Here is a 22,311-nt window from a genome sequence, read left to right as displayed (position 1 = left end):
GTGTACTGGGTGTGTGTTTGAAATGTATCATTGCTCACAAGACTACTCAGGCATTTTAACTTACAGACTGACAGATCATCAGTGTGATTAATCAACAAAAACTTTGTATTTCTTTAAATTCTGGAAAGAATAATCAAATACATGTTTTGTATTGAGGCATTTTATTTGTACTGGGAGTCTTATGACATATAAATACTGTATATTGTTTATAAATATTTGGCAGAATATAGTATATGACTCATTAAGTAAAAACATTGATTCCCTGACCAATTATTGATTTCATTGATTGGTTAATTGTTTGACTTGCTGAATTTCAACAGTCAGATACATCTGTTAGCATGATGGTGACAGGGTCATGCTTTGTCATACAGTGTCATCGCATAGTTTAAAGCTCAAATTAAAATGAAGTTTACGTAAGTTCAGGCAGGACACTTTAAGTCGAACGGCGCAGCTGTCCATTAGGTGAGGGACAGCTGATTTCACCTATGCAAAACAACATCACGTTCATGTTCAGGGACAACGTTTAAAAGAGCCGAGTTAATCAACACTCCACCATGGTTAAACAGTGTAACGCCACTGGCTATGAGAGTTTCACTTGTTGGTCGTCCCAGCCTCCATCCGCTCAGTCACTCTGTATTCACCTACCTACGGGGGGTTTGAGAAATGAGGGGCTCCCTGCCTTATATTATTGTATTTTATATTGTTAAACTTCAGGTGGGGAGCTATACAGAGCGGAGCCATCCAATTACACCATACCTAATGTACTACCATTTTTCATTAAACGATGTTTAAACCGACGTTAGTGTCCTGACTGAAACATAGAAATAAAATTTAAAAAATTTAAAATGTGGGGATACCATCAGCTGTACAATATCGTATGCCTTAGTGTAATATCATGATTGAATAAAGAAGAATAAAAAGCACTACAGTACGAAAAACATTTCAACACGATGCATTCAGCTATCACTGTACAATAAAATTAATATAAAATCCAAAGCAGCAGGAGATGGACCTCTGAGTAGTACACCCAGAGCTAAAATGGTCATTTCCAAAGTCTGTAAAATCCCAAAGCAATCGCAAGGCAGGCAAAAACGGACGCTGCAAAGAGAAAAGAGATAGTAGGGTACATAAGATAATTTATTTAGGATTTGGTTTAGTAATTACTCAACAAACCAATGGCTCACTTGTTCTTACACGCACACACACACACACACACACACACACACACACACACACAACGTACCTGCAAGGTAGCGGATGGTCTCCAGCTTGAGAGACTCCAGGAGTGTTTTCAGGGAGGCCACCTGTAGATCTATATTTTTTGTTGTCTCCATCGTGTTGTGGTCAATGTCTGCATTCTGAGGAGAAATTTGACACAATGGTTTCAACTGTTTTCATCACGCCCAGAAACCAGAAAACTGTTACCTTTGCCAAGGTTTGAGTCAACAGGGAAACAAAAAAAAGCAAGAACAAGTTTCCAACATAATGGTAGACATCATTGGGATGGTTGAGAAATAAAATACATGATTACCTTCCGGTGAAACTCTGTACTGGCCTCCATTAGCTTCTTCTCCTGGTCAGTAAACTGATGGAGAAACAGAAAGACACATAAGACCGGTGAGAGAGAAAGACAGCAGAGAACAGGGGTTACAAAAAACTGCATCATTCATTCACTATTTTATCTATTCTGGTTTGACACAATGAAGCATATCATCCAATTCAATGTATCGAGAGTAACCACATCAGTGCACGCACACACACACACACACACACACACATACACACACACACACACACACACACACACACCATGTCAGTAACCCTGCTCCTCTCCAGGTTTATGTCCAGCTTGGCTTCAGCTCGGATCTTCTTACTCTCCTCCTGAAGCAACGACAAGGAACACAACACATCAGACAGACATGACTAAAAGATGTCAGAGTCAGACAAGGAACAGGACATCAGACATCACTAACAGATGTCAAGTGTCAGACAAGGGTACCAAAGGTACAGTACCACTAAGTCTCTGAACATAGGTTCATTATAGACAATGTGGTCTGTGTCTAGACCACATTCTATGAGATCCAATCAAAGTGGCCGGGTGTGGACTGGAAGCTACATTGCAACAGAATCTCACCACAAAGCAGACACAATTGAGAGTGCTGATGGAACACTTTTTAGGTGTGGATGGAAATATCTGTTTTCAGATCTAGCCCTGATCACTTGTGATCCAATCACAGGACCATATTCTTAGACCAAGTCTGAACAGACCAACAGGTTCAAATGATTCAGAACAGTCAACTACTCTACTCACCATCAGGCTACTCCTTATCTGATCCAGTTCTGTCTTCATTTTCTGCAGAGAGACACAGGTGTGTTACAAAGGCTGAATGGACCAATAGAAAACTATAGAAAAATGATATCCTAAAGCAATAATGAGTGGTAGAGCAGACAAAGTGGAAGTTATTGTTTTACAAAAAGGAGGTTATGTACCACATTCTCAGAGCGCAGGTTGGCAAACTCACTCTTCTCCAAAATCACCATGTCTTTCCTGATGGAGTCCAGGTGAGCCATAATCTGCTGCAGAGCTATCTCCTTAAAACAGAGCGAGAAAGAGAGAGAGAGAGAGAGAGAGAGATAGAGAGGGGTTAATGTCTGCAGCTTGGGTAGTGAACTAAGTGTAATCCAATGTTAAAGCATGATTGCAACGCCATAGGGCAGGGGTGGGCAATTAATTTTTACAAGGGGCCACATGAGAAACCTGAATTGTGTCAGAGGGCCACACCAACGATAACTTGAACTTAATTCTGCTCAACTTTCTTCCATTGTAAAATGCACTAAATTATATATTTTGAAAATATTTATATTAGGCAATGTGAAATTGTGGTGTATAAGTCAAATAAGAAAACAAAAACAATTATTGAATCAGTGCAATTTATTTTTAACTTGTTAATCTCCACAAACAATGAAAAACAACAAACAACTTAACAAGTTTATAGAAATACAGCAATACAACAAACAATAACTTGTAATGTTTTCCACCTCATTTTACCTCTTCAGTGAGAATAATCCAGTCTGTTCTGGGCTTGAACAAGGGCATTGAAATCTGGCTGAATGTCTGAGGTGGCTATGCGAAGGACAGCTGAGAGGTGGTCATCAGTGATAGAGGATCTGTGTTTGGATTTGTTGAACTTCATCACTGAGAATGTCTGTTCACATACATAGGTAGATCCAAAGAGGACTAGAATCCTCTGAGCATGCCTCCTCAGGTGTGGAAAGTTCTCCTCTTTGAGGGAGGAGTAAAAGTCCAGCAGTGAGACTGACCTGAAGTGCTCTGCCAGAAGTGTGTCAGACTGCAGGTCAATGAGTTCCATCTGAACATCACTTGGTGCATTATCCACACTGCAGTTGAAGGGAGAAGAAACCATGTGCATTTCACTCTCAAGAGTTTTGAAATCTTGAAATCGCCTCGAAAACTCTGCATGCAGTGCTTCTAACATGGTTGACTACTTGTGGAGGTGATCGGCTGATCTTTTGGCTTCCTTTAGTGTTGGCAAGTGGGTCAGAATGTTGTCCTTCACTTGGCTTGAGATAAGCTGCAACTTTCTCATGAAAGCCTTCACTGCACTGTACATCTCATGCACAAAAAGGCCCTTGCACTGCAGTTTGACATTTAGTTCGTTCATTAGTGCAGTCACATCCACAGCAAATCCGAGGTCTGCCACCCAGTCTTCATCTGAAAGCTCTGGGATGTCATGTCCTTTCTTAACACAGAAATCCTGAATCTGGTCTCTCAGGTCCCAGACACTTTTCAGTACTTTGCCAAGGCTGAGCCACCTGACAGTGCAGTGATAGCTTATGTCACCATGTTCAATCTCATTTTCCTCCAAAAATGCAACAAATTGTCTGTGATTTAATGCTCTCGCTCGGATGAAGTTAACTGTTTTAGTTACAGCATCAACAACATGGTTCATTTTTAACACTGTCTTACATAACACTTCCTGATGTATAATACAATGCAAAAATGTCAATTTCTGCACAGGGTTCATTTCTGTCACTTTATCCTGCATTCTCTTTAAAAGTCCAACATTTTTCCCCGTCAGATTTGGACAACCGTCTGTTGTCACACCTGCCAGCTTGTCCCATTTCAGTCCTAACATGTCCAAACATGCATTTACCTCTGTGAACAAGTCATTACCAGTGGTTGTCCCTTTCATTGACTGCATGGCTGCCAACTCCTCCGTGATTTGAAAGTCTGCAGTTATCCCACGTAAGAAGATGAGTAGCTGGGCGGTGTCACGTACATCGCAGCTCTCATCCAAAGCCAGAGAAAAACAGTCAAAGTCGGCCGCTCTGTTCTTCAGCTGAAGCTCCAAGTTTCCAGCGATGTCCTCAACCCGCCTCGTTACAGTGCGTCGGGAGAGTGACACGTTCTCAAATGCGCCCTTTTTCTCCGGGCACATCAGCGCAACAGAGTCCAATAAGCACTCCTTAATAAACTCTCCGTCAGAAAACGCCTTACTTTTTCTGGCGATTTTGTGAGAAATTACATAACTTGTCCTGACGGCTGCATCTCTGGGGGTGTGAAGTTTCGTAAAAAGTCCTTGTTGGGTTTGCAGTTTTGCTAGCAACGCATCAGACTCCCGCGCGTGCTCTTCATCAGACAGATTTCTGTATTTATCCTCATGCTTGGTCGTGTAGTGGCGATTCAAATTATAATCCTTTAACACAGCGACCTGTGTACCACAGATTAAGCACACGGCTTTACCTTTAATTTCTGTAAAGAAATACTTGGCAGTCCATGTCTTGTTGAAAACACGGCATTCGTTATCAATTTTTCTTTTCTTAGCGTGAGCCGACATCTTGAGGGTAATTTGGCTAGCGTCACTTGTCGCTGTTCACCTTCACTCACAGCTCACGCACGCACATACGTCCATACGTAAGTAATACAAACGTAACGCTTTTCTAAATAAAATTTCAAATTTCAAAATAAAACACGACACAGATATTTGTCTAATTTATGTTGTAATTTATTAGGGATGCACCGAAATGAAAATTCTTGGCCGAAACCGAAAACCAAAAATGAGGAAACCAAGGCCGAAAACCGAAACACCGAAAGAAAAGATTGTCAATTATTAGAACCATTGCATTTATGGCTATGACTGTGTACTAACCTCATATAAATTATTATTATTTATTTGTTACCATTCATAGTATTGACAGACAGACAGCGGTCAATTATTTTCGTATAACAGACCGTTGCTAATAATAATTGACCGCTGTCCGAACGTTTGGAAGGCCCATTCAAGTGAATGGAACGTTCTAATCTACAGCATTAAGAAGAGCCGTGTAATAAATAATATTATATTATAATAATTATTATTTTCGGGATCTACAGGGAATGTTTCAAAGATCAACCCGTCGATCGCGATCGATGGGTTGGCAACCACTGATCTAAGGCAATAAATTCCATAATTTTTTTGTGTTATGCCTTTTGCCTTGGCCCCATCACTGGAAAACTTTCTTGCCTTTTCAAAAACGTCTGCTACAGACGGAGTGGGCGTGCTCGGATTGACTTTTCTTTTCTGCGCCGCATTCTTCTCATATTTAGAATGGCAATCGGGATGTTTGGATTTCAGGTGATAAATTAAACCCGACGTGGAGAAACTCTTTGCAGATACACCCCCTCTTGAAATTTCAGCATTGCATGTTTTGCAAATCGCTATCCGTGGGTCTTTCTCCGAGATATTGAAATAAGTCCACACCGCAGACATGTTGGCTCTTATCCAGATAACCGTGTGCTGGCTGCGCTTTTTAATTGCGTCATTACAATTGTGTTTCGGCCGTGTTGTTTCGGTGATTTAGGTATTTCGGCCGAAAAGCGAAAATGCACTTTTGGGCCATTTTCGGTGGCTGAATTTTCGGTGCATCCCTATAATTTATGATTGGCCTCACGCGGGCCGGACAGGGACGTACAAAGGGCCGGATGTGGCCCGCGGGCCGTAGTTTGCCCAGGTCTGCCATAGGGAGTGGCAGCTTTGAGATTGTCTTCTGATTCAGCAAGGTACATTATGTACTGTAACCCGGCTCAGGTTAGTTAGCACAGAGCACCTCTCTGAGGTAACATTGGAATGTTGTGAGTCTATGGCTGCCTACCTGGTGAGCTCCTGTCACCATGTCTTTGTAGACAATGTCCATGTTAGCTGTTGTCAACGTCACAAGAGCTGCAACTATGATTTCTGCTTGACGCTTTTCAAAACCTGAAAATAAAGAGAGCAAAGTTATTATAATAATAAATTAGAATTGGACTAGCATTATATCCAGGTTTAAGCTTCTAACAGTGTACTACAGTGTTATTAAACTGCACTATCAGCATTACGCAACAAATTTCATCACTAGATGCATTAGCATGAATCATCCAGCATGTATCATCCAGGTCAACTAGTCGTATGCTTCAATAAAGGAGGTTTTGGTACACAAAAGAAGGCCTATTGGAGCATGTACTCACCACTGCTTTCCAACTCTATGACCAGGGCATGAGAGTCGAACGTGAGTTTCCTTTGCTCCAAAGGGGTCAGCTCCACTTTTCTCAGGTTAAAAGTTGCGACAGGTGGTGCAACATGGAACTCTGTGGAACACAAACGCAACACACAGCTTTAGATGGAGCCAAGACATTCAATATGCAACCATCATTCGTGGCGAGAACATTTTTAAATATTTGATATACATGATGAAATATAATGTAAGCCTGTGACACTTTACCTCTCCAACTCTGTGCTCCCTTGTGTGTGCCATTGTACAGATGCCGCTGACAGTGCCGCACGACTGACCGCAACAATGTTACGCAGTTCATGCTGGTCAGGATCACAGCGATGCTGCTGATGAAGTTTCAGAAGTCACAAAGTAGCCTTAATGTACGTCTGATTCAATCAAAGAGCGTTATCTCATGTTGAGGTACAAAGTGTTATTTTTCTGACAGAGGACAATTCGCTCCGAATGACAGGCACCGGATATATCGTCGGCAATTGACGAAACCTCGCAGCACTGCTGCGTAAACCGAAATGTGACAGCCTGAATATTTAGACGATGATCTGTGTATTTGAATGTATAAATGTAAGGCTAGATCAAAATGTGCTTAATATGCTCACCTAACTATAGTTCTTTGATCTAACTGAATTCTACGAGGAGTGGGACAAAGTGGGACCAAATGACATGTCACTACTGATGTAACACTGATGTAACTACTGTATGTTTCAATAAAGTTGTGTTTACAAAACAAACCCAGCTGTCATGGCGGCGCCCTCGGCTGACAACGGGAGTTGGTTCCCTGTGTTAGCACTTGGAGTTTCTTTGCTGAAATGTCTTTTGATAAATGCATAGTAAGTATTATACGCCCACTGTTGGAGTCACTGTTATTCATTATTAACGTAAATGCAACACGTTTGAATTTCAGGCTTTTGTATCAGTTCAAATGACTCGGTTAGCTAGTACGTGGCTAACCGCTAGCTGCTAACGACATATGTGACAGACAGCTTATGTGACAGTGCCACCTCATCATTACAGCATACCTCCGTATGTATCACGATTACATTTACATTTATGGCATTTAGCAGACGCCTTTATCCAAAGCGACTTACAACAAATACATTTGTTTAAGTAAGTGAATTATCTATCCATCAGTCATCATAAGATAAAGTAATCAATGCTCAGACCAGGGCATTGGTCTGAGCATTTTTTTTTATTAACAGGAGAAACTTAAGTGTATTCTCTAAAGCGTAAAGAACAACTTGTCTGATTTTGAACACTGCAATGAAAAATCTATGATTGTATTTGTTTGGTTTTCTATGTTTTCTTCTGTGTCTGTCTTCCAGTCATTCCACCGACTTCGAGGTGCACAGGAACTGGCTCGCCATCACACACAGCCTGCCCGTGTCCAAGTGGTACCATGAGGTTTGTGCTTAGCTATTTAACAAAGCTGTTGCACATCTGCTACACTTCCAAGTGAAGTGAGTGGTGTCCACTGATTGCAGACTATAGCGTGACATGATAGCAAAATCACAAGTCTTCTGTGTTGTCATTGAGTATCACAGTTATATATATATATGCCATTTAGCTGACGCTTTTATCCAAAGCGACTTACATTGCAGTGAGTGAATACATTTCAGTATATATGGTCCCAGCGGGAATCAAACCCACAACCGAAGCATTGTTAGCGCCATGCTCTACCAACTGAGCCACAGAGGACCACAATTGTGTTTCTGTTTGTTTATGTGTCTGTAGAACACCTCAGAGTGGACCCTGGACTACCCTCCCCTGTTTGCCTGGTTTGAGTATGGACTGTCCCATGTGGCGCAGCACTTTGATAAAGATATGTTGGTGGTGCAGCACCTGAACTACGCTAGTCCTGCTACGGTCCTCTTCCAGAGGCTCTCTGTCATTGTGACTGACCTGGTCTTTATTTATGCTGTCAGAGAGTGAGTATTTATATTCTGGGAAAGATCCACTTCAGTTGTCTAATCTGCTTTACAATAAGGCTGTTGATATATGGCTTGACAGAAGAGGTTTGTACTTTTAGAGCATTGTGTAAAATAAGATGTATAGCACCTTATTCTGTCCCCACTTGTAAATCCTGGGTTTCTCCTCTTCATCAGGTGCTGCAGAAGTGTGCGAGAGGACAAGGGCTTGAAGGAGCTCTTGGGGCGGCCATGTTTCATCTTGGCAACACTGCTCCTGTGGAACTTTGGCCTCCTCATTGTTGACCGTATCCTTCCTGCTTCTGAGACTGGCTGTGAACTGAGTTGAACAAGCTAGTGTGGGTCAATTATGTTGTTTGATTATGTCATGTAGGTCTCCCTTTAAACATGGGAGGCATTTGCATAATGTAGGAAATGATTAGCTGGCAGGTAGTTGGGTTTCTTCTCCTCCTGTAGAGATGTGCTCTAGGGAGGCTGATCTATTGTAGGTGCAATAAGCTCTCTGTGTGTAAACCGGCAAGTTTTAAGTCCTTGATATTTCCCCTAGATATTCATTTCCAGTACAATGGGTTCTTGTTTGGCATACTGTTGCTATCAGTGGCAAGACATTTACAGGTATGTACTCAACTACTTTTCTCCACCAACACCAATGATTTCGGCCAGACTCGGGTTTCAACTCGGAAGTTCAAGTGAAAGTTGTCAGATGAAAAGATGATGCTAATTGTGTGTGTGTGTGTGTGTGTGTGTGTGTGTGTGTGTGTGTGTGTGTGTGTGTGTGTGTGTGTGTGTGTGTGTGTGTGTGTGTGTGTGTGTGTGTGTGTGTGTGTGTGTGTGTGTGTGTGTGTGTTGAGCAGGCCAGACACTTAGAAGGAGCGTTTCTCTTCGCTGTCCTCCTGAACCTGAAGCATATCTATCTCTACATCGCTCCAGCCTATGGCATCTTCCTGCTCAGGAGCTACTGCTTCACCAAGGACAACACAGGTAGCCTGCAGGACAGGATACACACGTTACACACAGGTAATACAGGTAATACAGTTGGCTGATAGACACACACAGTACGGTAATAAAGTTCTGCTGATGAAACCCTAAATGGGAGAATTCTGGAATAGAACACTGAGAACAACTGTCATACTGTTTACTGCTAAAATAGTTATTTCTCAGTTCCTTCCATATTGTCCTTTGTGTGTTCACTATGATCCTCTCTTCTGTGTGTCTGCAGATGGCTCGATGAGATGGAGCAGTTTCAGTCCTGTGCGTCTGGTAGCTCTGGGATCCATTGTGCTCTCTGTCTTTGCACTTTCCTTGGGCCCATTCATTGCTATGGTATGTACCCTACTCAGTATCAGAACTCCCATAGAGCCTGTTAATGTTTTGTGAAAGTGATAACTTAAATGTGTTTTATTTATTTGTACGAGTCAGAGGGAAACTATGGTTGTAGATATTATGATAATTACTGGTTCTCTCTTAAAGGGATTAATCCATCAAACTCCCATTTCTTTCTTCAAGGGTCAGCTCCCCCAGGTCCTGTCCAGACTCTTCCCCTTTAAAAGAGGCCTGTGCCACGCCTATTGGGCCCCCAATGTCTGGGCCCTCTATAACGTGGTGGATAAAGCTCTGTCTGTACTAGGTAACTCTTACTATGCCACTAATGTTGCTTGTTTGAAGATATCTAGGTATGCTGCTTTGAGCATGCTAACAGAGGTCTGAACTGGGTTGTTTGTTCCCCAGCTGTGCGTCTGAAGCTGCTGGACGTGGCGAAGCTTCCCAAGGCCTCGATGACAGGCGGGCTGGTGCAGGAGTTCCAGCACTCTGTCCTCCCCTCCGTCTCTCCCTCCATCACACTCGTCTGTACTCTTCTGTCCATCCTGGTGAGCAGTCCATCCCCTTCTGTCCATCCCCATGATGCGCTCTCTGAATTTAGCCTCAGTAATGCAATTATTTTCCCTGGTAATATGAAACAATCCAACAAGAAAGGTGGCAAATCCCCTCTGCAGTGTATTGGTACAGGACAAGTCCGAATTTGTCATGTCTTCATTGAGCTTCCTATCCTCTTTGTTTCTCTCCTTCTCCCCGTCTTTGCTCTCTCAGCCTGCGGCGTTCAGCATCTGGCGACGTCCCTGCGGTGCCCGCGGTTTCCTGCGCTGCCTGGTAGTGTGTGCCCTGGGCTCCTTCATGTTCGGCTGGCACGTCCATGAGAAGGCCATCCTCCTGGCCATCCTGCCCCTCAGGTGACCTAATAACACACCCATTCACACATCAGTACCCTTGGATAAGCAACTGTCTAATATCTTCAGTGTTAGCATCATTTAGTGATGAGTCCAACTGTAGGATGATCTATTTGAAAATGTTAATTATGCGCAGTCATAATTAAACTGTTTTTATGTCAGTGTTTAATCTCTTGGATTGCTCCCTCTTTTGTCTTAATGTTGAACTCTTTTCTCGGTTGTGTTTTTATAGCATACTGGCAGTTGAGAGCAAAGAGGATGCTGGGATCTTTCTGATGCTGGCCACCACAGGGCATTACTCTCTGTTTCCACTTCTCTTCACAGCAGCAGGTAAGGGCTTCAGAAGCCAGGCACCGTTGCCCCCACTCTGGCTCCTTTGGGGAGGCCATCTTGTTATTAGGTGTCATGTTTCATGATTGATGATTAGCATAGTTGAGAGACATACATTTGGACATCTATGTTCCTACAGAGCTGCCCATCAAAGTCCTGCTCATGCTGCTGTTCACACTCTACAGTTTCACCTCGCTGAAGAAGCTGTTCAGGTGGCTAACAACCTATTTAGTTTCTTGACTTTGTTACTTTATTGGCTCAGATATGCTTGGTCTAAGTGCAGTTTTTGAACAAATCTATAATGCCATCTTCTCTCCCCTTCCTCCTTCAGTGGGCAAGGCTCCTTGTTGAACCCTCTGGAAGCTACCTACCTCCTGGGACTGGTTGCTGTGGAAATCCTCTGTGAGATTGTCTACCCTTTGTTGCCATGGCAGCAGACTCTGCCCTTCATCCCCCTACTGGTGACATCTGTGTATTGCGCGCTGGGCGTCTCTTACTCCTTCATCCGCCTCTACCTCTCTCTGCTGAAGCAGCCAGAGGACAAACCCAAACAACTATGAGACAGCAGAGACTAACACATCTATGGGAACAGGCTATTGGTTGGTTTGGGATTGGGGTACAAGGAAGCACCGGGTAGGGAGTGACTGCTATTAGAGGACAATCTGTCGACCAATAAATGTATACATAAATAAATGTATGGCTCTACCCTCTACAGTGATATAAGACACTTATGACATCTTTAGCAACCAAGTTGGAAATATGTCCTAATGTCCTGAATTTACCTGTATTACTGCATATACATGGTCTTCCCTTTGAACAGCGACTGTACAGAAGATTTGTAAGATTATGGATTAAATTGTCTCAGGTAAACCACGTGATTAAGAGATAAGTGGATCTGTGCAGCGCTGTCTTTGTGCTGATGGTGTGAATGAGTAGGTTATATTCTGTTGTTACTGATTAGAATGTGTGGTGGTATGGTATGACCAGAGAGCGTTTGATATGACCATGAATATGAGTTGTGAATATGAACGATTATGTAAAAAAAATAAACCACATGGACCATTTTTTATTGTTTTCAAATAAAAAGATATCTTTTGTATATGTGCAAAATGTTTTTATTGGGGTTAGGAAGGGGAATATAGCCTCATAGAACATGTCCCACCAATCACAGACTGTTAAATGCAAGACACAATACCACACAATCAGGAAAGTCATTTGTTTAAAAGCTTTATTGATAAGGCAACACGAAAACATGATTGGTCAAATCTTTTACAAAGTAAATAATGTATTGATTTGTTGAGGAGTGTTCCTATTGCACTAAAAGAATAGTAACAATTGGTTTGCCTGATGATTGACCTGTAAAGTCATGAACCAATTCTGCATAATTAAACGATACTATGGCCCTTTATCTTCTTTAAACCGATATCAACCAACCCTTGGATCAATCAAAACATTTCAGTTCATATCTTTAAAAAAATGAATTAAAAATTATGTACAACATTTGGTAAATGTTCACTCTTGCCAACTTATGTACACTGAACATACATTGTCCCCACTCACACATACACTGAACATACATAATGTAGTACCCGTATAAAAAGAAAGTTAAAGCAAAACTCACAAGAATTCCCTTCTCCACAATTTTATTTCATGCCCTAAAAAAAATAACAAGCCAGTTATATGACTGGATCCAGAGAACAACCCCAGCACACTGACTTCACCTCCACCTATCACAGCCAGCTTAACATCCTCTGACTTCACCTCCACCTATCACAGCCAGCTTAACATCCTCTTAAAATGACTGATTCCTGTTTGAAGTAGTAGGTGCCGTCTTACATAACCACAACTGTGTCAGATACTTTTGGGTGAAAGCTGCTGCTCTGTCAGGGCTGAGCCCTTCCTTAAAAAGCTCCCACGTAACTGTGGCGTTGTGGTAAATCCCGCCTGGCCCTGAACGCTTTACTGTATTAGGAGGATGAGCGGTAGCCTCAAGGTAGGTTACAGTCACTGTACGGCTTTGCAACACCACTCCAGGTGTGACTTCAAGCATGAGCTCCAGTCAGACTCAGAAACCCAAGCGGTTTGACGTTTTGATGTTCTGTCAGAAACCAAGAGGATTAGAAATCAAAGGGTCACCTTTGTGTGCGTTCAGACCAAGTAGACAATCAACCCCTGGAGCAGTCAGAGAACTAACAGATAGGTAGAACGTTGTGCGTAGAATGGTGTCTTCAAAGCAGTTTCTCCATCGATGTATCCACAGACGTCCTCTTATCAACTTCCCATCTCAAATGTCATCCACTGTGACTGCGTCTGAATCTGAGGGGGTTGATGGGCCACAGGGGACCTCAGAGGGAAAACAGCCCCAATCTGTTGAGTACTGGAACCTCTCATTCCACCGTCTTTATGGGGATTTGTGATGGAACAACAACTCTGTGAGCTGCAAGGTTCCGTAAGGTTCCTAACAACTTTCATTTGTGAGAAACCGCATCTCTTTGGCCGTCGACGATGATTATGAGCACAGGCGTCAGGTCCATCATCTTCTTCAGCATTTCCATGATGTCAGGTTGGCCCTTCGCCCCTTCAATAAACTCCTCCAGTGTCAATTCACCTGAGAGGGCAAAGATCAAAATGTAGAGGTTAGAGGTCATCAACTAAGGTCAATGATGCCTGGACAATTATTTAATGTGGATTGGTGACCCTTTGCTGTACATGGGGTGATGGGGGCAGATTGTGACATGGACTTGATACGCTTGACAGCTATGATAACGGGAGTGGTCTCAGGGACCTCAATAAAAATTTAGGGAAATCTATATCATGTGACACATTGTTTTGTAATCCCTGGTCTATCAGTGGTCCTGCTTACCCTCTCCATTCACATCAATCTTCTCAAATATAAGCGCCACTATCTCCTCAGGGGTAATGTCATAGTTCCGTGTGATGTCCTGGACGGCCTGAGAGAGGGAAGAGGTAAGAGGTAAGAGGGAGAGAGAGAGAGAGAGAGAGAGAGAGAGAGAGAGAGAGAGAGAGAGAGAGAGAGAGAGAGAGAGAGAGAGAGAGAGAGAGAGTCAGAGCCCAACATTATAAATCGGATTAATTAAATCGGAAACCAAATTACAAAATTTAGTTTTGTCTTATTATTTTATTATTTTATTACACACACACATACACACCGCACATGATGATTCCTAGTGTCATAGTTATTACATAGTAATGATAATTTTAAAAGCTGTGCCTCTTTGGGATAATTTGGTACCTGGCTAGTCATTGTGTTGAATTATTTGTAGTAATTACCAGGAAGCACCTATTGTCACCACACAGTTTCCTTACAGGTAACAGTGGATCAGTTATATGCACTTACTGTAAGTGCTACTTTACCCTATCTGCCACAGTAGGGCCAGCAATGAGGTCAGCGAACCAACAGGATCATCACCATTCCAACAATCAGGTCACACCTGGGGTGAGGCCCGTCCTGGGGATGATTGGATGAACTCATCCACAGATTAAGTGGCCTTGTTCAAATTCAAATTTAATCCAGCCTACTTCTTTTAATTAATCTCAGTTGATGTCTATCTTGATTGCTCCAAATTGACAGTGTGACCACAGATTAGGCATGAACTCATTCAACATTTTTTTGTGTCATAAAAAGACATCCTGAAGCGCTGACACACAATAGCATAACTCTTGTAGTGACACATAAAGTACAGTACAGATGTCCAAGTGCTGGTTGGAGCAGAGTATCAAATCCAGGCAGGATTGGTGTATAATACACGTTCAAAATAACCTTCCTGATCCATATGTGTGTGATCATGTCATGTTCAACCAATCAATTGTTATGAAGTCAATGCTATTAAGTAAGAACCTCAGCTCTGAAACTTACAGAGAATATTGTCTCCAGTTCATCTTTGTCGATTTTTCCATTGCCGTCCTGGTCGAACAGTTTGAAGTACCACTTTAGTTTCTGGTTGATTTCTCCCTTCAGCATCAGACTGATGGCTGCAATGTACTCCACAAAGTCTATGTACCCATCCTAAACCAGGAATAGAGAGAGAAAAGACAGAGACAGAGAAACTATTTAATTCAGTTCAAATCAAGTCAATATATGTCTTTGTCCCCATTTCAAACACTTTATAAGGACTGTTCTCAGTAACACTGGATATAGGTGTCAGGACATAGGTACTTAGCATATTTTAGCCTTAAAGCATGCAAAGATATCAAAAACTTGATGTCACATCTTTTCATTGATCATGTCCCATCTTCAGCTGCAATGAGTTGTACTGCTCAGCTGGAGCTGTCCTGTCCTCACCTACATGTAACAACACCTTGGCTCCCTGTGCTACTGTATCACAATGCTTGGGTTAGGGTTAGGGTTAGGGTTAGGGTTAACCCTAACCCTAACCCTAACCCTAACCCTAACACTCAGAATGAGGTGAGATCGAGTTTTGCTGTCCTTAGTGGCGGGTGTCCTGGGTTTACCTGGTTGTGTTGTCAGCTGCCATGGTTAGGACATCCCGTTCCTCTGTTCCTACCTTCCACAACCCCCTCCACCCGCCTGTTAAATCTCTCTGTCCATTATAGACTTTCCCTTGAGCCTGAGCCAACAGACTGATCTAAACCTCAGCAGTAAGTCTCTGACTGTGCAGGTATAATTCCGGTAGGAATCCCTCATGGCCATGGTACAAAGGCACCTCTCCAATCAGGACAGGTAAACTGAACAATAGTAATTTGTTTTGTCTCTGATATGATGTGCTACCTCATTATATTTGCATAAATGCCTGTGACAGAGTACATCAAACCTTGGCAATGATTACCCAAGATGGCGAAGAGTTAATCTATATTTGGTTCTAAGATGATTAGCTCATCCATTAGGTGTCTCTTTCAACTCCTGGCACTGTGTCACACTCTTAGCACGCGATTACAGTGATTTGACTCAAAATCACGAACAAGAGTTTGATCACAATCTCTTGTCCATCCCATTACATTGTCATGTCTACCATTACTACAGTAGTATTAATCCATCCTCATTCAATCTAGACTTGGAACATAGTAACACGTCATTCTTAAGCCATTGTTGAGGTGAAAACAGAGTTAGTGTAATCCTCACATGGCTCAATGTAACAGGTGACAATAAGACCTATGACTTCTAGACTCTTCACCTCTCTGACTGGCATGTGATGCTGTAGCAGCCTGTAGACTGAAGAATTACAACCTGCTCCTGGACTATCTCTGTCTGCTCATAGATATGCTGACTCCAGCAATCCTTTTATTAGAATTTGAATGGGTGCCATGTTGGAATCTACATTTCCAAGACTCTTATTACATTCTCATAATAATGAAAATTAGAAGGTTTGTCATGGAATGTTTGAAGCCTGAGCCAACAGAATGATCTAACTGTGGCGCAGTAAGTCTCTGACTGTGCAGGTATAATTCCAGTAGGAATCCCTCATGGCCATGGTAGAAAGGCACCTCTCCAGTCAGGACAGGTAAACTGAACAATAGTCATTTGTTTTGTCTCTGATATGAAACATTATATTTCCATAAATGCCTGTGACAGAGTACATCAAACCTTGACAATGATTACCCTGGATGGCTAAGAGTTAACCTGGATTTGGATCTAAGATGATTAGCTTGTCCATTAGGTGTCTCTTTAACCTCCTGGCACTGTGTCACACTATTAGCTGGTGGAAGTCAAGTCACTCAATCTCTATGTTACCCTGTCAGCAGAGTATTGATGGCCCAGATTTGGCCCACATCTATTTTCTACAGGCATCTGGATGTGGCCCAGGTACAAATTTGTGCCCTGGGCCAGAAGTGGGCTGGCACTGGCCCATATACCACTTGCCGTTTCTGTGCCACCATGAGACCAGATTTGGCCCACAATTGTCTGCTGACTGGGTATAGTTATACAAAAAAGTAATGTTACACAACAGCCATGACTTGATTACAGTGCTGCTTGAAAGTATGTGAACCCCTTGTGATTTTTCTTGTTATTACCATGAAATCTTTATTTAATCAGAACCAGTCTTTTTTTATCTGACATAACTGGTTTATATTTGCCAATTCCATATGTTGGTTTAGAGGAAATCATGTGTGTAGTAGAAAAAAACTAAATTCTAAAGAAATTAGTGCAGGTGCAAAAATAAGTGAACCTCAATATGCATTGGTTAAATCAAGTAAGTAAATAGAATCAGGTGGGTAAATAATTGGGTACCAAATCAAACCAATCAAAGGAGAGATCTTTAGGAAAGAATTTGGGCGGGACTCTGATAAATAGAGATAAGAAACCTGGTCAGTTTTGTGTTACCCTTACAGGTGAATGCAAAACACACCATGCCGAGAGGAAAGAAGATCTCAGAGGACATCAGGAAGAGGGTAGTTAGAGCACATCAGTCTGGGGAAGGCTATAAAATCATCTCAACAAGATTTGAGCACCATCAGTCCATTGTGAGATAAATAATTTACAAATGGAGAGCATTTAACATGACAGCAACTTGGCCTAGAAGTGGACGCCCTTCCAAAATATCCCCAAGAGCCACAAGAAAAATAAAAATCTGGTAAAAGCCAACCCAAACATAACATCTAGAGATTTGCAGACCTCCCTTGCTGCATCTCAGGTAACTGTGCATGCTTCAACAATAAGAAGAACACTGAATCGAAATGGCTTTCATGGGAGGGTTGCTAGGAAGAAGCCTCTGCTGTCAAAAAAGAACCAAACTGCTTGTCTTAACTTTGCCAGAGACCACCTGGACAAGCCTGAAGGTTCATTCTCTGGACAGATGAGTCCAAAATTGACCTTTTTGGTCACAATCAAAACCACTATGTTTGGCGAAAACCCAACACTGCCTACCACCAAAAGAACCTTATCCCAACAGTCAAGCATGGTGGTGGGAATGTCAAGATCTGGGGCTGCTTTTCCTCCTTTGGACCTGGACAACTCCACATCATTAAAGGAACCATGAATTCTGAGGTATACCAGGAGATTCTTGAACAGAATGTCAAGCCATCAGTCAAGGAGCTAAAGCTGGGCTGAAAATGGGTCATCCAACAAGACAATGACCCAAAGCATTCAAGCAAATCTACCAAAGAATGCTCAGGAGAAAGAAGATTTGTGTTTGGATTGGCCAAGTCAAAGTTCTGACCTAAATCCAATCTAGATGCTGTGGCAAGACCTGAAGTGGGCAGTTCATGCCAGACACCCCTCAAACCTCACTCAATTGGCTGAGTTCTGTAAGGAGGAGTGGGCAAAAATCCCTCAAAACAGATATCAGAGACTGATTAGTGGCTATACGAGATGTTTACTCCAAGTTATCGCTGCTAATGGAGGTGCCACAAGCTATTGCCTCAAGAGGTTCACATATTTTTGCGCACATGGAATCTGAGTTTTAGTTAAATAATCCACTTTCGTTAAATAAACAATAAAAATATATCATATTTTTTAGTTTGTGTCCTTTATTTGGAATGTCTTTATTACGAATTGGGGTTTAGATAAAGATTTTATGTTGTAAGTTCATTTTAATATTTAATACAAAAATAATGGCCTTCCCTGTAGGGTTCACAACCTTTTAGGCAGCACTGTAAGTCAAATAACTCTCAATCTAGAGTAAGGTGCAATTTTATGTAATTTGAGGCATTTAACTGTCAAAATGAGAGCAGGACAGAGGTCTCTAAACCTATGAATGCCTACAGGACACTAAGAATTGATGACGTTGACCTTTAAGCAGGAAGTTTATGTTCAGATGCCTGTCTTCAGTCTCTGGGTCTAGTTAGCAGATAGACGGCACTGCTCTAAAGGTCCAGGAACAAACTCAGCTCATCCCTCACTCTGCTACACACACACACACACACACACACACACACACACACACACACACACACACACACACACACACACACACACACACACACACACACACACACAAAGTGGCTCAGCTCTACAGACAGAAATCCATTTAGCACTCAGGCTCTGTAGCGGGATATAGGCTCAATGCACCGGCTCTATAAGCTCATTAGGTATGAACCAATGGAAAGCCCATGTGTGAGCATCGCTCCGTATCTGAACATACCTGTGCTATTTGTGGCTCCGTTAACCCCCACCTCTCACCTTTCACATGTATCTGTCTAAACATCAGAAAATGTAGTTTATCTTAAAATGCAGTGCACCTGTCATTTGCATGAATTCTTTGATCTGCACTATGCATGTGCATATCTGCAGTACTGCTCCTCAAGTCTCTCAAAATCCAATAAACTTAAGAAGATTTGTGGTTGACACTATACCATGCATGTGAAAACAGCTTTTGCTCAAAGACTCATATCTTATGAAGTTGTTAAAATAATATCTACAATATATATATTGCAGTATTGCCTATTATACTGCCTTATAACATCGTTAAGCAGTGTCCCTTTCAGTCCCAGTCACATTAAAGCGAGCGTGAGAGTGTGAGTGTGTTTGTTCTACCCACCCCGTCCATGTCGAAGGTGAAGAAGACCTGGTCCACGTAGCTGTTGGCGTTCTCGTTCATCCCCTTGAGCCCCAGAATGGCCTTCAGCTCGAACAGCGTGATCAGGCCTGACGGAGACTCCTTCATGAACATGTTGTACCAGTGGTGCATGTCCTCCGCCAGGATATCATCCATGTTGGAGTTGTGGGCCCCCATGCTGGTGAGTGTGAGGTGGCGCTGGGGCGAAACAGTTACTATAGAATCCTCTGGACTGCTCTGGGATGAGCGGTGGAGGTCAGAGGCGCTGAAGTTTGGAGTGTTGGGTGGCAGAGGAATTGTGGGGGATGCAGTCCTGTGTCTGTCCCCGTCTGTCTCTCAGGCGTGAGGAGTAGATGCTGAGAAGAGAAGAGCAGCAGAGGTGTCTGTCGCAAGCCTTGTCCTGGCTGCGGTCTCTCTGGACTGACTGGCCCTGGTGGAGACGCAGGTACAGAGCAGGAATCAGGACTCTCTAAACCCCTTTAATGCTTGGTGGACACAGAAAGGAAACTATTTAAATAACATCCTAACAGGATAACCAATCCCCTCTCCCCAATCCCTCCCGTTCTCCACTGGACAGGCCCAAGAGGCTTTAACATGCAAGCCAAGGGCGGGGTACTGGTCCTGAAAGAGGGAGTGTTATATAACTCCTTACTTACCTTCTTGCTTTGGGCTGCAGCAGCCAGGGCTCCTTCCCTGTCTTCTCTGAGACACATATTGCTGCACTTTCTGGCTTATTTGCCGTGCATTGTATTGTTACATGTTAAGTGTGTATTTACTGTATGTTGTCCTACTGTGGTATGTGTGTCTGGATGTTATATCTGCTGCTGAAAGTGAATTTCCCCTCAAGGATATATAAAGTAGAACTCTCTACTCTACTCTACTCTACTCTGCTGTACTCTACTCTACCCTACTCTACTCTACTCTACTCTACTCTACTCTACTTTACTCTACTCTACTCTACTCTACCCTACTCAACTCAACCTTCCTCTCTCTACAGAGCAGACAGATCAGAGACAAGTTATGGAGTGAATGTGACAGTCAGTTAGTAAAACAGGTTGTACAGTCACACTACTCCATTGAGTATACTTATTAATTGATTGATTGTTTGCTTGATTGACTGACTGATTGATTAATTAATTAATACATTTTCTGGGAGCACAGAAGGATGAAACATGACCTCCCATTGCACTTTATTGCAGACTGGCTCTTTAATTGTACTGTTGTATGTTAGGGTGTATGTCAGAATATTAGGGGTGTAGTGTGTGGTTGTGTACATATGTGTTGTTGTTGTTGTTGTTGTTGTTGTCTTTCTTTCTGATGGCTAGACCCCAGGTGACCCCTCCACTTTGACCCCCCCGTTCATCGTCATTCTACAAAGACATTTCACATTCTCACACGCACATGCACCCTCACACTTAGTCACTGTAGAATGCTGTTGCTGCTATCCTGTGACACTTTATGCTATTGCCATTGTTTTGCTATTATTTGTTATTATTATGACATTGTACTGCAAATTGATATTGCTTACCCTAAAGCATTTCACTACATTGTATCCTGTATATTGTGTAAATGACCATTCGATTTGATTTGATTTGATTTGATTTGATTTGATTTGATTTGATTTGATTTGTTGTTGTTGGTATTACATTTGTCAGTTTTTTTTAACATTGTATTATATTGTACTTTTATTGTATGTTGTGTTGCCCCTGCCTGCAGTTGCCATCTGGGATAGTAAAGATGACCTTGACTTGACTTGACTAATTAATGGACCTCCCAGAACATTAGTTCTGACTTCCGTATTTGCTGTGGACCCAGTCAGATCAAGACATCTGTGCGTGCTCTGCTGGCACAAGAACAGCCTACCGGTAGTCTACATCCTGATCAGTTGTCCTAATTCTTTTTGAACTGAATTATTTTACCTGCACTCCACACATGCCTGGTCTAATCAAAAGACAAAAATAGTTGGCAAGGCAGGTGACTAGAAGCTGACAGGAGAGTCAGCATGGAGACAGGTCTAGGGGATATCCTCCCTCCATAATACTGGATTAATCCCTCAAAGACTAATAATATACGCCAGAGTGGAGCTATCAACCAAAGGCATGCATCAAAGACTATTATTAGCCAATGAGGGATTAATCCAGGATTATCGAGGGAGGATATCCCCTAAACCTATGTCTCTCACCCAGACCAGTACATTTCAACATTGATCCTGGGGACCCACAATGTGTGCTGGATATCACTGCAGCTGAGCATACACTTTATTAGGTACACTTGTTCAACTGCTCCGTAACGCAAATATCTAATCAGCCTATCACATGGCAGCAACTCAATGCATTTAGGCATGTAGACATGGTCAAGACGACCTGCTGAAGTTCGAAGTTTTTCTCTGGGCGAAGATGCCTTGTTGATGCCAGAGGTCAGAGGAGAATGGCCAGACTGGTTCGAGATGATAGAAAAGCAACAGTAACTCAAATAACCACTCGTTACAACCAAGGTATGCAGAAGACCATCTCTGAATGCACAACATGTCGAACCTTGAAGCAGATGGGCTACAAAAGAGGGTCCAACCCAGTACTAGCAAGGTCTACCTAATAAAGTGGCCGGTGAGTGTATATTTGACAGATCAAATAGAAAAATGAAACATCAATAACAAACACTTAGAAACAATGACACATGATAGAGTTATTGTCAGGATCAAAGACACTTGCAAGCCTGCGAATTGTAATCAATAACCTACACGCAGAGTTGATCCACGACCAGAGTTGATAAACATGGTCACCTTTACCACGTCTGAATAAGGATTACATAATA

The 22,311-nt window shown here is 42.4% G+C and overlaps 3 protein-coding genes across 5 annotated transcripts; 1 reads left to right on the top strand and 2 right to left on the bottom strand.

Annotated features, from left to right (window-relative positions):
* Positions 1-4: 4 nt before the first annotated feature.
* ccdc90b (coiled-coil domain containing 90B) lies at positions 5-7,164 on the bottom strand. The gene is made up of 9 exons (XM_083664855.1): positions 6,760-7,164; positions 6,506-6,625; positions 6,154-6,257; positions 2,491-2,592; positions 2,312-2,353; positions 1,810-1,881; positions 1,532-1,585; positions 1,244-1,358; positions 5-1,098 (listed from the first exon to the last, which is right to left on the bottom strand). Exons 1-9 carry the CDS (start codon positions 6,848-6,850, stop codon positions 1,043-1,045), a joined length of 756 nt encoding a protein of 251 aa, XP_083520981.1. The 5' UTR covers positions 6,851-7,164; the 3' UTR covers positions 5-1,042.
* Positions 7,165-7,287: 123 nt separating this feature from the next.
* alg8 (ALG8 alpha-1,3-glucosyltransferase) lies at positions 7,288-12,125 on the top strand (the record flags this gene model as incomplete). 3 transcript variants are annotated; one of them, XM_083686350.1, is made up of 13 exons in its annotated part: positions 7,288-7,376; positions 7,869-7,947; positions 8,278-8,471; positions 8,649-8,758; positions 9,019-9,086; positions 9,326-9,452; positions 9,691-9,794; positions 9,978-10,098; positions 10,200-10,339; positions 10,560-10,699; positions 10,929-11,026; positions 11,166-11,238; positions 11,358-12,125. In XM_083686350.1, the coding sequence occupies 13 exons, from the start codon at positions 7,288-7,290 to the stop codon at positions 11,584-11,586; spliced, it is 1,572 nt and encodes a 523-aa protein (XP_083542476.1). In that variant the 3' UTR covers positions 11,587-12,125. The 3 variants fall into 3 exon arrangements, with proteins under 3 accessions (XP_083542476.1, XP_083542478.1, XP_083542477.1); XM_083686352.1 differs by lacking the exon at positions 7,288-7,376 and having other exon boundaries at positions 7,878-7,947; positions 9,326-9,488; XM_083686351.1 differs by lacking the exon at positions 7,288-7,376 and having other exon boundaries at positions 7,878-7,947; positions 9,326-9,497.
* Positions 12,126-13,494: 1,369 nt separating this feature from the next.
* Positions 13,495-19,677, bottom strand: guca1d (guanylate cyclase activator 1d; the record flags this gene model as incomplete). Its single annotated transcript, XM_083694210.1, has 4 exons — positions 13,495-13,634; positions 13,890-13,977; positions 14,904-15,053; positions 19,483-19,677. 4 exons carry the CDS (start codon positions 19,675-19,677, stop codon positions 13,495-13,497), a joined length of 573 nt encoding a protein of 190 aa, XP_083550336.1.
* Positions 19,678-22,311: the final 2,634 nt, after the last annotated feature.

The sequence above is a fragment of the Argentina silus genome (genome assembly GCF_951799395.1).
Source record: "Argentina silus genome assembly, chromosome: 2".
Classification (NCBI taxonomy): Eukaryota; Metazoa; Chordata; class Actinopteri; order Argentiniformes; family Argentinidae; genus Argentina; species Argentina silus.
Note: the sequence above shows the minus strand (reverse complement) of the source record. Positions and strands in the feature narration are given on the sequence as shown.